The sequence below is a fragment of the Chelmon rostratus genome, chromosome 11 (genome assembly GCF_017976325.1).
Source record: "Chelmon rostratus isolate fCheRos1 chromosome 11, fCheRos1.pri, whole genome shotgun sequence".
Taxonomy (NCBI): domain Eukaryota; kingdom Metazoa; phylum Chordata; class Actinopteri; order Chaetodontiformes; family Chaetodontidae; genus Chelmon; species Chelmon rostratus.
In genome coordinates, this window is record NC_055668.1 from 11,815,883 (window position 1) to 11,832,061 (window position 16,179).

General features: G+C 40.0%; 1 protein-coding gene across 1 annotated transcript in view; it reads left to right on the forward strand.

Moving 5' to 3' along the window:
* The window catches only part of khdrbs2 (KH domain containing, RNA binding, signal transduction associated 2), a 56,881-nt gene extending 40,981 nt beyond the window's left edge, over positions 1 to 15,900 (forward strand). Inside the window, exons 6-9 of the mRNA XM_041948013.1 lie at positions 337 to 520; positions 13,603 to 13,685; positions 14,322 to 14,380; positions 15,806 to 15,900. Coding sequence (XP_041803947.1) covers positions 337 to 520; positions 13,603 to 13,685; positions 14,322 to 14,380; positions 15,806 to 15,900 — 421 coding nt within the window. The remainder of the gene's footprint in view (positions 1 to 336; positions 521 to 13,602; positions 13,686 to 14,321; positions 14,381 to 15,805) is intronic.
* Positions 15,901 to 16,179: the final 279 nt, after the last annotated feature.

Consider the following 16,179-nt stretch of genomic DNA (forward strand, 5'->3'; position numbering starts at 1 on the left):
TGGTGCAAACACAGGCTCGGCGCCGCTCCATCGTATTATTGAACTGCGTCCCACAGGCATGTTTGCAGAGCTGAGAAAGACACAAAGTGACACTCTTCAGCCCTGTGATCATTACAAGATCTACCTCAGTGCCAGCGGAGGTTATGCTTAGCAGACTGTAACGAGAGCCACCAACTGAGGCTGCATGCGCATATGCAGCGATAAGAGGGATTTAACAGATTTCTTACTGTCTTAACTCTTTTTCCCTCAAATCGCTGCTGCTTATTCACAAACATGGCGCAGCAACATTCTCAGGGCCAACTGATGCAGTGTTTGTTCGCTTGTTTGCTTTACCAGGGGCCACAGAGGCACAGGAAGGAGCGCAGCAGCGCCTCGGGGGACAGCGGCAGCGTCGCACAGCAAACTTCCCACGACTGTTTTAACGAGGGAGGTGCAAGCTCCGAGAGCCAGGGGGGCAGCGGGGAGCGGCGGGTACAGGCCCCCGCTGTTAGCCGTCACACATGAATCATACGACGACTATGTAAGTCCAATCCTCTTTGCACACACTGAGAAGTATAGCTGATAATAATTTTACTTGAACTGTGGGTAAATCAGACTTGGCTTAATCCCCTTTCATGTGATCTGGATGGGTCTTGCTCTACATGGAGAGGTAGAGCTTTCAGGGACGTGTGTTTGAAAAATTAGGGCAAGCAGGAATTTTTTTACAATATCTCTTTATTTAATTAAGTTCTCTTTTAAAGGCGTACCAGTCATTGTCTAATGATTCAGGGGCCTCTTGGGCAGCTCTCAGTTTCATCTCGGCATATTAATAAAATCAACTTGCTTGACTTAAAAGTTGCTTTGGATTAATAATCCATCACAGTGAACACTACATGCTCTTCATCTTTTATTAGTGAGTTAGGGTATCATTGAGTGTAGTGCAGGGATCATCTTCTCTTTCGCTTTTCCCAAACTTTTCAAAACTGTGGATTTTCTTTTCATGTCTCCGTCAAAAACACAGTAATTAGATTTCTGTTGCCGTGGAGATTTGCAGGTAAATATTACACCAAGCTAAACAATGAATAAAAATTAATTATGCCAGTTGTTTAAATGAATTTCTTTAGGTTTGTTGAAAAGTAAAATTAGCTCACAATTGAGGTATTCAAGGATGAAAACATGCACACACTTCGCCACTTGAAGTATGTTTGCTGCCTTTAAAGACGAGTGTTCTGGGTCTTGAGCTTCACTATTGTCACTTTCAACAGTTTTGTCTCACAGCCCGAAGCCAAGTATCTTTCACTGTACGGCCAGATTTTAGTTCTTTCGGTTGGCACAGGTTTGGTCATCTTAGACTGTGTTGAGGGCTGAGACGTACCAGCTTTGAGCTCTATTTGGTGTGACAAATCTCTCTCTGACAGTTGCTATTTCTGACATATGACGTATTTAACAGCTTTTTCCATTTGGTGATTATTGCTTATTTCTTATGTTTTGATGTTTGAAAGCACAACTGAAGTCAATGTAAATGTGTCAATGTAAACGTCACTTTTTGATGCAGTGAAACTTTATCAAATAAGTGAGTAAAACATTATTTGTGTAGCAGTTTTTAAAACTCACAAGCAAAGTGCTTCACTCACACGATTAAAGACATAAAGAAAAAATACAGTATTAAACACAGCACAATGAGAGACAGAGCAAACAGCTAAAACAGCCCAGAATGGAGATCTGTGAAGCTGCTTGCCTACAAAATTATGTGTTTAGAAGCTGCTTGAAACAGTCCAAAGATTCAGCAGATGTGATAGATGGGGGAGATGATTCCAGAGGGCTAAAACTGCAAAGGCAGTTGCAACATGCAGTCGGAGCGGGGGATGGATAAAAGATCGGAGTGGCCGAGAAGTGGAACACGGAACGAGGAGATTAGAAATGTAACAAGGTCATGCAGAGCCTTTTAACTAATCAACAGGATCTTTATTCTGAATTTTACAGGAAATGGAGGGAAGCACAAACGGGAGGGATGTGGGACCTGGCAGCTGCTTTCTGAGCTAACTGTGAACAGTTTAGAGCAGCTTGACTGAGACTCGTGTTGAGGGAATCAGAATAATCAAGGCGGGAGAAAATAAAAGTGTGAATCAGTAGTTAAAGATCTGCAGAAGACAACATATATTTGATTTTTGTAGCATTTCTTAGCTGAAGAAAACTGAACTAGCTTAACATGTTAGACAAAAGTCATAAACTGATCAAAGATGATACCAAGAATCTGATATTTGTGTGAAATGGACCAATGAACTACATACAATGTAAAAAAGGCAAATCAGGAGGCTTTGAGAACGACTGTGTTACATGACTCGGTAGAACAAGTGATAAAACAGCATAATGTGAATTTGCCAACTTGTGCACTAAAAATGTCAGACCGTGCTCCCCTCAAGAAAGGGCCGTATAGGCTGTTGGTGCAAGCAGCTTATTACGACCCATAGTTAAGTTTATTGTTGACCTCTCGTGGCGGTGGTAATCATGACGGAGCAAAGGAAGAAGTCAGGTGGTGTGGTATAAAGATTGACAAAGCCCAGGTAGGGAGAGTGTGCAGTGGATGGATGGATCAAACATAGACTTTCATCCAGGAGACCGTTGTTCATGTCCTGTGTGAAACCAAAGGTCAGCACTTATTTATTTATCTTACGTACGAAACTTAAGTATCTAGCTGCGTTTCCATTACAGTTATTCGCAAAATAAAAGCGATATTTCTGAAATTTCGGCAAAGTTCGAATGCGATTTGCAGGTGTTTCCATTGAACAGTGTTTTGTGAACCAGCTGAAATTCTCGTAAGTTCTCGGACGTCCCGCGAGATTTGTGTGCGTGCTGTGCGTCGGTAAAACTTAACACAAAGCCCTATAATTAAAAAGCACATGCTGAAGGTGAAATAAAGAAATTATCTGTTGACTAAGAGTGATCACTGATTTTAATGGCCTATTATTTATCACTTTGTTATTACGCGAGGCTCGCTCTGACAGCGTCAGCTCGCGCCGGCGGAGCAGCAGCAGAATACAGGACTGCGAATTACTGAAGTGTCCTTTGAACACTTTTCCTATCAGCAATTATGTGAAAATATTAAAGTTAATGCCGTGCACGCGAGTCTCCCACATAGCTGAGGTGCACACACTCATCACAAGTTCATCTCACGATTAATGAAAACGGAATGATTAGATTTTGCAAAGTGCGCACAGGATGAGATCACAGCTGTCGGATTGTCTTTAACAGATCAGCCAGCATGGCAGCTGGAACAGCTGGAGTGTTTTTGTCTGCTACTTATTGAGAGAAAAAACATACGAACACTACAAAATTGACAAGACGTTATATCTGACTGCATGCGGCCGTCCCGAAACGGGGAGTCCGCTGACCTCGGAGACGTGTAAATTCTAAAAAAGTGTTTCCATTACACTTTTGCGATACACCTAAATATCGACACTTCTGAAAAACCACCTCATGAGAGCGTAAAAATGTTTTTGCGATATTTGAGAGGATTTTCGAAATTTAGGTGTTTCCATTACCGTTTTTTTATTCCGATATTTAGGATTTGCGCATTTCTAGGGGCAATGGAAACGCAGCTACTGATATGGACTGGTACACCTGCCGCTGGTCCTCTCCAATGGTCATATACTGAATATTGTTTTGGGAGTCATTTGCAACCGACCTATTACGTTGATTAGGTATGAAAACATGTCGAAAATGCACCTGAAGCAGATGTCAGTGTTTTTGAATCGGTTTGTGCTTGCAGCTAGATGATTTTCATTCTGTGAGAAATGAATGGATACCAATGACTGCCTCAAAAGTAGCAACTGCACTTAAAAAGTGGTTTGTAGGTATTTGAAGCACAAGTAAAAAAAAAAAAAAAAAAAAGATAACGAACAAATATAACACAAACATGTAGCATGTGCTCTAGGTAGCAGTCACTGTAGTTCACCTTGAGGAGGTGTCATATAAACTAAAGTAAGTTTGTATGATGCATGTGGATGTAAATCACAAGCCCGTGAAGCTCTGCGCTGTGAATAGCTGCACCATTAACATGCAAAAAGAGAAAACCCCACTTGGAGGTGTAAGTACTGCCTTGACCAAATCTTTGTTCACACAATGCTGGGATCTATATCAAAAAATGCTCAAAGCCCTTCTTAAAAGCACGCTTGTCCTCAGATCTGGGAAATTTCTCAAGGTCATTTTGAAAAGACTGCACAAGGTGAGCTCTAAGTTTCATCCAAATGAAAAAAGGCAACACTTTTACTAGTCTATTTCCTCAGAGCCTTCCTGCTAAGCAAAGCCCCCATGTGTGCTGGCAATTGAAGATTGGGCTGTCTGCATGGGGAAATGCACAAGCGCAGTCTCATTACCAAACCAAATTGAGTTCTGATGTAGAGCCTGTGTATTTCTGAGGAGTAAAAAGCGAGGCATTTCTTCTCTTTGTAATTGGAGGTTGGGAAGAGGGGTGGGAGCGCAGAGACTAGGGGATTATGGAAAGATGAGTTTGTCCTGAACATTTTCTTCCCTCATATCTCACTTTGCTACTTTTTTTTTTCTACCACGTTACACAATTTTCTTTGAGCATGTTTCCAGAATGTAGCAAGACCTCTTTATACAAAGGTCCAGGTGTGTTTGTTTTTTCAATCAGCGAGTGTAGAAGATGCGGCACCGCATGTTGTTATTCCATTATGAGAATCATGCAATGGACAACGTGCTAAAGCACAACAACAGATCGGCGGCTGTAGATGCGCCCTCGTTGTCGCATCCTGTGTTTGTCTTTGGGAAACTATGCACTGTAGCGTGTATATGGGTATCATATAGACTGCTGATTGATGGACTCTGTCAAACTGTCAGTCTGTCTCATAAAAGTGATACTGTGAGAATGTCCATAATTGTATCTAATTGTGGGTGGTATTGATTTAAAACCTCAGTGGAAAGCACGAGGAAGCTGCTAGTTATCACGTATCAGTTTTTGCTTTATAATTCATGAACGTAATGTTTCCTCTTTATCGTTCTCCCACAAATCTCACCTTGCTGTATCCTTTACGCCAGCGCCCGTCTTTGATTCTTTCCTTTGTTCCTCCCAGAGTGCAGTTTTTTTGAGCAATGACTCAAGTTAGTTTTTACCATTCAGGTGTACAGAATGCAGCGATACTTCACTTCTCTAACTCTCACTGAAGCCATATAAAGGAGCCCTGCCCGAAGCAAAAACAGATTTTCACTCCTAAGTGTTGTTTTGACATTATTGTGTGAAGGAATCCAAGGCCAAACTGGCTGATGTCGGGATAAGACTGCTGATATACTCATATTTGTCTGGTTCACAACAAATCCCATTAACAAAAACAAAGCCAACAATGAATCGATCGTGCTAACACGTACTCTCTGTATACCCAAAGCCTGATAGTCCTCGAGCTCCATTGTTGTACAAAAACACAATGAGCCACACTGTTGCAGCCACAGTGACATTTTCCTGCATTACGATGAACATGGGCACCGTTTATTTCGAGTCAATTCCACTGCTGCTGTAAAAACTCTCCAGATCACCATATGTGTATTAATCCCCATCCTAAAATAGTCCCCAAACCAAACAAGCTTACTCCTGTTTTCCTGAGTAACGCTTGCTAAAAACTACACTGTCCAGCTGTTTCCGTACATAATTCAACCTTCCCTTTCAAATAAACTACGTGCTCCAGACGTGTTTTTAAAGATTTACGCCTGTGTGGGTTTGGGTCCACAGGAGAGCCACAAACTTGAGAAAAGTACTTGTGAATTTTTGGTTCTGGTCTGCTGGATTTCTTGACAATAAGAAAAAAATTGAATAATGTCAGCCTCATCCTTGAAAGGTGACAAAGCAGCATCTGCTTGACTAGACAGAATAACAAGCATGCATGGCATTTCAGTAGAATTACTGAGTGGTAAGAATCAGGTAAATTTAGTTTTATTAAAATACTGTTCTAGAACACTGATTGCCACTTTGTAAATAGGTTATAGTTAATGCTTAACTGCAAACTGTGCCAGTAATTTACTGTCATTTCTTTCAACTGTTTTTCTTAAATTTATTTATCTAAATACTGGTACTTATTGTGAATACATATTTTCAGGAAACACATTTGCTCTTCTTTTTATTAAAAGCCAAAAGATTTGATATATATTAGGCTACTATATATATACACTGTATATAGATTTTCTTGTTGTAAATCAATATACTGTTCACAGATTGTCCTCATTGAATAAAATATTCAAGGCAACATCAGAGAGTATGACACATTTATCAGTCACATGACTAAATCCTTGATGCAGCCACTGTTTGGTTTCCTGCATCAACAACATTCTGGAGTTGCATTGTCCCTCATCTTTTTATGCACAGTCAACACAACAAGTTATTAACATTGCTGCAAAATCTCCTGCCAGAAACCAATTTGCATAGGATTGCTTATTCATAACCAGCACATACATACACTATGTAGTAAAGCATGCATCCTGTAGTTTGCAGCCAACGTGATAAGTGAATGAATGACAGACTGTTGTTTTCTCCTCAATTTTGGGTGGATTTTCTTTAAACAGTCCCTGTGTTTCTGCTGTGGAGCAGGTCATCATGTAACATCGAGTCCTCCAGAGAGTGTAGTGATTAATGGACTCTGTCATGTTGTCAGTGTCGTAAAACTAATACAGTGACAGTGACCATTATTGTACCTCTTAAAGGATAGCAATGATTCAGAAGTGAAGTGGATTGCAGTGCTTTGTCGTGGAGGGAGTTTGGGAGGTTTCACTTTCTATAAATTTACGTATCACCTCCATGGAATGAGCTACAATGTTGTATTAGTTTCATTTTTCTGGGTTTATACAGTTTTGTAACAGATTCTTCACATGTTGTCATATGAAATCCTCCTAATCCAGAGATTGATGATTGTCAGCCTGTCAGTTTTGAGGGAAGATGTTAACATAATGCAGTCGAAGTGCCACCAAATCATCTGCAGTGGGTCTGCTAGATATCTCTGTCTCATACAGTGAAGTGCCAGTGAGCTCTTAGCATCATTTCACAGATAAATTGATAAGCCCTTTAGTGATTCAGTAATCCATGAAGCATCAATTGATCATTTGGCCAATTTACCAAAAGCTGTCATTGCGGCCCTTTAAGGTGAAGCATTCTTGACTTATTTATCAAGACCATTTGATCATTAAAAACCAAAATTCTATACATCATTTACTCGCAAATACATGGTGGTCAACCTGAAAATGAAGCTGTTTACCTTTAGGTGAGGGTCAGGTAATGTACCTTGAGGTGGCTTAAGGTACATTTTGGGGTCAGCATGAATAGAAATGTGAACAGTAAATGATTTGACAGTTCTTTTGTTTGTCAATTTCTCCATATAAAGAATTCTAACGCTTGCATTTAGCTGCAAACTGAATCTCCCATCTGTACAATACAGTGAGTAAAAGTGCTTAAAATGCAGATCTGTTATCCAGTCAAAAATGTCTGTTTTCCAGTGATAAGTAATCTCCTAGTTCAGCAATCAGCCATTGTCCTCCGTGTGAATTGTATTAATAATTGTTTGCAGTTGTGCCAGAAAACATTTCAGGACAGTATGTACAGTATGTGATCTGATGTGCTGCTACTTTTCAAACTATGATGCATCTGTGAGAAGTGTGTTTTATGGTTTCCACATAAAGCACAGGTGGGATAGGTATAGCAGTACAGGTTTTTGTAGGTTTGTTTAGCTGTGTGCAGACAGTTTGTGCTCAGTGTGAATCATGAGATTGTTAAATGTACCACAGAAATAACATCTTCCACAGCGGGGCTCTTGTGTGATCTGATCTGTGGCAACGCTCTGCACACTGTTTTTGTTGCATTTATATTTTATGGTCTCTAATATTAAGAGAGTCCATATTTCATTCTGATCTTAAGAGGCTTTAAAATGAAGTTACCTTACTGAGATATGTCATTTTAGGTGTCCTGCTAAGTTGCACTTTATTAGATTAAGTTGCTGCCGATGTGCTAAAATGACCACTGCTAACCACGATTTCGTGACTTTTAAACAAGCATTAAAAAATGAATGTTACTAATGCCCTGGAAAGAGCAGCAGGGAGACATTTCACTGCAATTAGTGTAAGTTCCTCCATGTGAGAAGTGCAAAGGGAGAGCAGAGAGATATTAAAGATGTGATTGATGGAATTTTGCATAGACTGGGACCATGGCCTCAGTCTAATGTTAAAGATCAAATCCCAGGATCAAATCTTATCTTTTCATGTCAGGGCTGATGATAGAAGAGAGGAATATGAGAGTGATGCAGGATTCTGTCCCTGACAGCAGACCATGAATTGTACAAATTGTGGGTAAAAATTGAAAGGCATAGCTTGGTTTTTAAACCTGAGCCCTGCAACCATACCCAGGCAGTGCGGGAAATGCCATAATGTGATTAAACACAGAGCTTTGGGAGGCTTTGAAGAAAAAAAGTCTAATCTATCTACTGTGCAAAAAGCAAAAGGACACCCTTTTGAAATGGGGAAAAATTCTCCCCATATCATCTATTTCATGAACATAAAAGATGCGTGAGATTCGTGAGGTTCTATATATTTCTTGAAGGAGAGCACTTTCTCGGGCCACCTCTATGCACATCTGCTGTAATTGCTTTATAACAATAGGTTCAGATACACTGCTGAGTTCACATTTGTTAGATTAATTATGGAAATTCTCCGTGCAGAACCCTCCTGTTTATTAAAACAGATGTATGACACACACTACCTCTCGATTATTTAATAGAATAAAAAACTCAGGTAGAATGCATAATGGCCTCAAACATATCCCTCGCAGACTGAAGCCGTCTGTGAGGGAAGAAGCAGACAGATGTAGTTGCGTCTAATGCTAAACCCAACAAGCAAGACTTAGAATACTTATCTGGTTTGTTTGTTTTGTTCTTGAGCCTCCTCTTGAGTTCAGCCAGTATGACAGAAACAGGTATTGTTTAATGTCACTATTCCTGAAACTAATCGAGGCTCAGTCTTGTCATAATTATGCTGTGGTATTTGCCCTTTTCTCAGATTTAACCATGACACAGTTGGAGTAAATATATTAAAAAGTAAGCTCATACTTTGTGTTTAAAAGCAAAAGGTGCATTCTGATTGAATTTGCACAGGTAGAAAGCAGTGAAGAGCAGCATTTATTCACTGAGACAAAAGGCTGCAAATCTCATTTTCCTCCCCATTCGACTCTGTGGAGAGGCATTCACAGGCAGAAGATCAGTCACTGTCAGGGGACATACAGGTTGTCAATTGATAATGAAGCACAGTGCTAAGGGCCTTTAGGTTCTCGGTGTCCTAATTACACTGAGCGAGGATTCTCCACCCTTGTGTTAACATTTGATTTATTTCCTCTGCCTTGTTAGAAAGGACCAGTGTTAATTGTTTTCACAGATGAGTGTCAAAGTAGAAGAATCAAGCCTTATTAATTAGGGGGTGGACTATTTGCATGTAGTATCTCGTCAAATCTCATTGAAGCCTGTGTTGTGGGTCAAACTAACACTGAGGTCAGCAGAGATAAGTCAGCAGGATGAACATAGGTTTTCATTATTACAGCTGCAGCATTGTTTCTACATAACAGCGCTTACCTGTATTGTAGATGAAGACTTCAGCAAATAAATAAACATGTTTATGTTTTGTTTTATATAAATCTAGAATTATATATGTTGGTTAAACTATATGTTTACATATATTTTTTGTTCAACTATTTTTATACATATAGTTTAACCAAAGAAAGAAAAATCTTATCTCAAGGTACACCACTAGCTTTTTCTAGAGCTTTCAACCGCATCTCATTGTCTTCCTCAGCAGACAGAGCTATGTTCTCGTCACACATTTCATTGCTGTAATTTGTCACCACACATTTGCAAACACATACAGTCATAGTTAATCTGAAATCTATCATTTAAGATTATTTTCAAAAAATTTGAAGGACATTTGGCTGTAGCCTAGATGTGTTGTGTGATGTTTTAAACATTTAAGAGGATTTATTTATATATATAACCCCTGGTTAAATGAAAAATAAAAGTAGAAGCAAAGTATTTAGAAATTTATGAAACCAAAGGTGCCGCTTCATTGTAGTCTTTGAACTAATGAGTCTTTTTATTTCACTCAGAACTAACTGAAAAGAGGACGCCGCTAGCATATTTCATCTGCTGTGGCTAACTTAGCTAGCTAATGAACTCTAACTTAATGAAAGTTTGAAAACTCTTTTTTTTTTTGTTATGGATGTGTCAGTCCTGAAAAGGGCTTGTTTTCAACTTAGCAAGCATAATAACACAGTTATCTCATGATATGCTCATTGGCTTTAAACAAAAAAAATGACGTTCTTCCGTAACGTACGTTAGCCTACTGTCTGTGTAAGCTAGTTAGCTGGTTTAAGCTTGCTAGCCAGGTATGCTAACATTTGCGGCTTACATTAGAGCAGATAAACACACTGTTTAATCAATTTTGCATTTATGTTCATGTGTTTTTGGTTTAGGACAGCTAATAAAGAGAAGCCATTGCTACAAAAACTTTTCGTGTAGGCCAGCCTACATATTAAAACTCTTTCTAAAGCTCCTCGCACACTGCTTCTTAAAGCTCGACGGAGCTGCTGTGCCTTGTTTCAATGGCTCAGCTATGACTGGACAATCGCTGCTCAGGGGAGGGGATTAGCAAATGGTCAATTAACCTTCGCTTCCATTGGAATTATTTATAGTATTTTAAAAAAGTTAATTCCCACACAGATCTAATGACAGCTTTTAGGCCTTGTAATAAAACTCAACAGTATGACCCAAAGCCTCACTCAGGAGAAAACTGGGAATGGCATTTCTTTAGAAACCATATTTTCAAAAGTAGCATTAGAAAGTGGGAAGAGCAGCACGACACTGAGATAACTTTATCACTGGCAGCCTTCCTCATGGTGAGCTGAGCACACACACATCTGTCCAGTAGATAAACAGCTACACACACTATGTTGGGCTATGATGTGTTCAGTTGAATTCACCCCCTCTATCATATATTTAGCTTTTTGCTTTGCATGTCTGAGAACAACACTGATGTTTTTATACAGCACATGCTCTTGCAGTTCACTGGTAGAAATCACCCTTTTAATGAATATACTGTAAAGAGTCAGAGTTTTGCATGACTTCCCATAACTGTGGGCTTATTTTTAAAATACATTTGACTGAAATTAATCCACTGATTGCTTTACATTTATGGTCCAGTGTGGAGCAATTTGTCATTTGGGATTGCTAACAAAACAGTCAATTAGTGAGATAGGCGGGTCTTTGACTCTGCCTTTGTGGGGAAAGACTCATGCAAGAAAAGGAGAAGTATTGGATCCCCTGAACAACTTAATCCCTGACATAATCCCTAACTTGAATTTAGTCAAATTCATGTTCACAAAAATAAAACCACACAGGAACCAGAACTGTTTGAATCAGCATTACCCGTCAGGAGAGGGAGAGTGTGCACAAGTGCCTTTAATGTAATTTCTTTTGTGTTGCTGCACTCGAAGTCTTTCGCACAGATGCGTCTGCTTTTGTGTCACAAAGCATTACCAAAAGCAGCCCCACCTAAAGCAAGGTGATATTACTTTATTGTTACAGGCAGACGTGGAGGAGTAATGTGCTGTTGAGACCACGTCTGGCATAAACCAGCTTCCTTGCAGCTATCAACACGTTTTAGTCTGCTGATTTAGAGTACATTCGATCACTAAAAGAAACTGAACACGTGTATTTGTCGTGGCGGAGTTTGGTTTGAAAAAGGATGCTTGGAAAGGATTAGAAAAGACTGGATCATGATGAAGCAAAGCCGTAAGCACTTTACACCCCACAAAATCTTTAAATGAGCAAGATCCAATAATTACAAGAGAAGACAATAGCTAAGTTCACTGTTCTGCACACGCTTTGGCCTTACTCCAGTAGAGGTGTTATTCAGGTTAAGCTGTTTACGTGAACCCCTGGCCCCCCTGAGAATGATTATCCCTGCTGTCATGAAAAAAACATTTAACAGAATATTATGTGAAGTATTTTCCTCTCAGTCCACACGAGGGTGTAGGTTTGGATTCAGGAGTGGGGAGGACCCGATGGGTTTCTGCAGATTCATTTATATAAATTTATATCAATCTAACAAATGGCAAATTCTGATCAAATTGGTGCTTTCCATAATAATGGTAGCAGTACGAAAATTTGATTTTTAGAATTGTTACATAATTTGCTGCTTTATTATTGACTAAGAAATAACAACTTCTTGTTTTCTTGAAATAAGTAGTTTACAGACCCCCCAAAAAGTTAGGACAGCCTGAGAGTGTCCTGAGAGGCAAAACCCAGGGCGAGAGCCTAATCAAACTCTCTCCTGCTCGTATAACTTAATTGCTTTGAGTGCAAAGCAACTGATGAGAGTTTTAACATTTTGATCAACTCCTCTATTCCCTCATCTGGGTCTTTGTCCGCCGGACAGTGGAAGGATGTTTTTATGTTTAGAGAGATTTCAAGAGAAAATCTACTGGAAGTGTAAAAGTGAGATGGACAGAAATAGGATTTTGAAAAGTGAGGCGGACATGTAATATCCCCAGTGGAAATTACAACCTTGAGCCCTCCAGCAATGAAAAGATGAAAAGGTGCAGCGACCTTTCTTCTTAGTACACGGGAAAGAACTGATGATCCTGAATTGATGATGTTATGTGAACATTGGACGGTTCGTGAAAGGAGTGAGCTGTCCTCATGCCACAGTAACCAACTTAATGTTAGAATATGTGACGTTAGGAGCTTCTCAGCCTGCCCTTCTGTGCTTTCTTCTTCTAACCGACTTATAATGTTTACTTGAACTGTTCCAAAACCAGGTTACCTGCATGGCTGGGTTGAGAACAGAGTCCTCCGTAGATGTAAACAGTCACTAACTGGATTAACAGCCAGGGGAGGGAAAAATGATCTGAGGCTCAACACACGGATTAGCGACAGGATTAGCCTTTACACTCCAGACATTTCAAAACTATATGTTGACATCTTGCTGTCATTACAGTAAAGTGATACTGTGAGTTTTCTGATCGCACACAGCACAGAGGCGTTTAGCAGAATAACCTTACTCTCTATAGAGTGCTATATAAAATGTATTTACAAAAGAGAGGAATGTATTGGTGTTTTACCTGCTTTACAGTCGCACAGCATAGGGCCTTTTATTGTTTAAATGTGGTTGCCAGTACTTACAGGCGGCCATGTTGGAGCAGAGACGTTCTGCAAAGCATTCATACAGCTGTGCATAAATTTAGGAAGTCTGCACAATGTGTTGCATGCTGTTGTTATTGATCTTGACTGGTCTTGAACTTGATGGCTAGTTGTGCTTGTTTCTCGAGTAGCTACTTATCAATAGCTGAGATCCATATTGCAGTTTGCAGTGTCCATTAGGCTCCACTAGTGAGATGTGTTCCTCTGCAAACCTTAATCAATAATCTCTGTTGGACATGAATTTTTCCTGTTTCCTCTGCTATTATGGACACAAAGTCACGGGCCTTGCCTGTGGTGTATTGACTGGTTTTATATTAATCTCTAACCAGTTAGAATGGGCAGAGGTGATGAGACGAGTCGACTTAGATGCTTGCCGTGTGTTTCCTCACAGGGCTATGACGACGGGTACGGTGGAGAATATGATGACGAGAGTTATGAAGCCTATGAGGATAACTACAGCAATCAGTCCAAGAGGTGATGTTTACACACACAACCAAGCAAATGATGCATTTTTTTCAATCTGCATCTGTCTGTTGCTTAATACAGTAGGCAAATCATGTCTGACTTGATAAAAGATAAGTCTGGTGATTTTTGTTATTGTTAACAAATCCCATGAAAAGACCAAAACTAGCAATGAACAGATCCTGATAACAAGTGGATCTGAGGCCTGATGTATCCAGTTTCTCTGCACCACTCTAGTCAATCCCACATACACCAGATGTGTATTGATCCACAGCTGAAAATAGTCCCCAACAAATGCATGATTTACTCCTGTTTGAGAAATGTTGTGTTAAAAATTTTTTTTTTGAGAAAATGACTTAGTCAATTTATGATGAAAAAATATATGTGTGACTTGTTCACAAAGATCTTTAGCAGGAACCAGTGGGCTTGAGGCTGAGTGACACAGTGTCGGGGGGGTTGAAAGGACTGAAAGGCGGAATAGTGCATTGTTGGTTGTGGTCTTGGTATTTGTTATATATATATAAATATATGGTATTTCTTATGTATACTTTAAATATGTCTTCCCCCCACAAAACATTTCTTTATCTTTCCCTATTTGACAGCTTGTTCTTCTTTATCGTGACGATGTTTCCACTGTGTCTGATTTAGCATTTCAGAATATTATGAGTATGGGCATGGAACCAGTGATGAATCCTACAACAGCTACGGTAAGTACAGCTAATTTTTTGCTTAGCAGAACTTTGTTTTTGTGAGCCGATCATCACTGATCCAAATATCAGGCACACTCTTTTTCATGTGTCATCCACTCTGTCCCTACTGTCCACAGAAAATAATGTGGCAAAGTGGCAACAAGTTAATAAATCATTCAAATCCCTTTTCAAGCAAAAATACCAATCATGTAAAGAATTAGCATTGCTTTGCATTGTGAATTCCACATCTTGTGGGTTGTTGGTCATTACCTTTTAAAATATCTCGTACCGTCACTGTTGCAACCATTTTCTGTCGCAGCAACATTCAGTGTGTGATAACAACTCCTCTCCTGAAGTGTTTCCCAGTTCTCTCCTTGTGCCTGACTTTAAGAGAGTCATATTTCATCAGCAATTTCCCTCTGTTGTTAAAGGTAATTACTCAAATATGTGGACACAGTGCAGGATTTTAAAAACAACTTTTTAAAGAAACGTCCTTGAACCTTATTTGAATTCATTCCTGTCAAGTCTTGGCCACACAATCCTGGCTACTGCTTCTCTGATATTTAAAAGATGTTTTACAGCAGAGAAACAAAGGAAAAAGCCTTGTGGTTCCAGCCCACTTCTAATCATCCTCACCCAGGGAGCCGCTCCTGCATGCATCACCCCTCCTACCTTCCTGGCTACAAGCTGCATTTGACTAGAACAGTAAATGTGCCAGTGGAGGCTCAGGGGGCTCACCAATGCCCGTTGTAAAGGTGGAGTGTTTTGCCTTTTGGATATGTGCCGTCATTGGCTCATTCCAGGAAAGCTGTTACTATCGGCTGAGTAACTTCTGCTGGGCGCACACACACACACAAAACCAACTGTTTAGGAAGCTGCTTTTTTTACAAGCTCTCATGAGCAAAAGCATTTCCCCCAAACCATCAACTAAAGCTTCAATTAAGGCAAAAAATGTTAAAACCCCCAAAAGTGGAGTTACAAGGTTGTCACGTGACAGCGGCGGTAAGCTGGTTGCCACAGCGGGTTTGCAGGATCATTCATTTTCAGCACAATGAATTGTGCACTGGCGTGTTGAGGTCAGACCAAACCAAAACCAAGGGGGCAATGATTTGATTTTCTGCTCCATAAACACTTTCTTATTTGGAAGCAGAGCAATGTGCTATGCAGCAGCGGCGGCCATCTTTATGTAATTTGGCTCTATGGAAGGAGCTGCTGACAGTCTGATTTCTGCATTGGTCCAGCAGAGGGCAAAGAGCTTAAGAAATTAATTTTCTGTGGAGAGAAGCCTCTATAGCACCTGGGGCAGAATTTGCCCGCTTGAAATTTTCTGTGTTTGGTTAAATGGATTGTGAGAGGACAGCGTATGATGCCCGAGCACATGACCCCTCTCAGCACGGTGAATGCAGCAGCTTTCTACAACCTGTTTCTGACTGTCTTTTGCAGAGGAGGAGTGGGCGACCACGCGTCCCAGTCTCAAAGCCCCGGTGTTACGGCTGACAAGAGGGGGCTACAGAAAACATCCCTATGGTAGATACTGAAGGTGCTCCAGATATGTGACCTCCAATTTCAAACTATTTCTACCTTTTTTAAATTCCTCATAAAATGTTGTAACGTTTGCTTTTTTTTGTTGTTGTTCGTCTCCTTCAGAAATTGAAATAAAGAGTAACCCCATAAAGCACATAAATCCACAAACTTTAACATTATTGCAGTATTCAGATTTTTTTTTGTTGTTTATTCATTAAGGACAGAGGCATCTTTTGACAAATACAGAGAGGAAATGAAAAGAGACACAGGACGGTTGTTCTTAAAATTGGCTG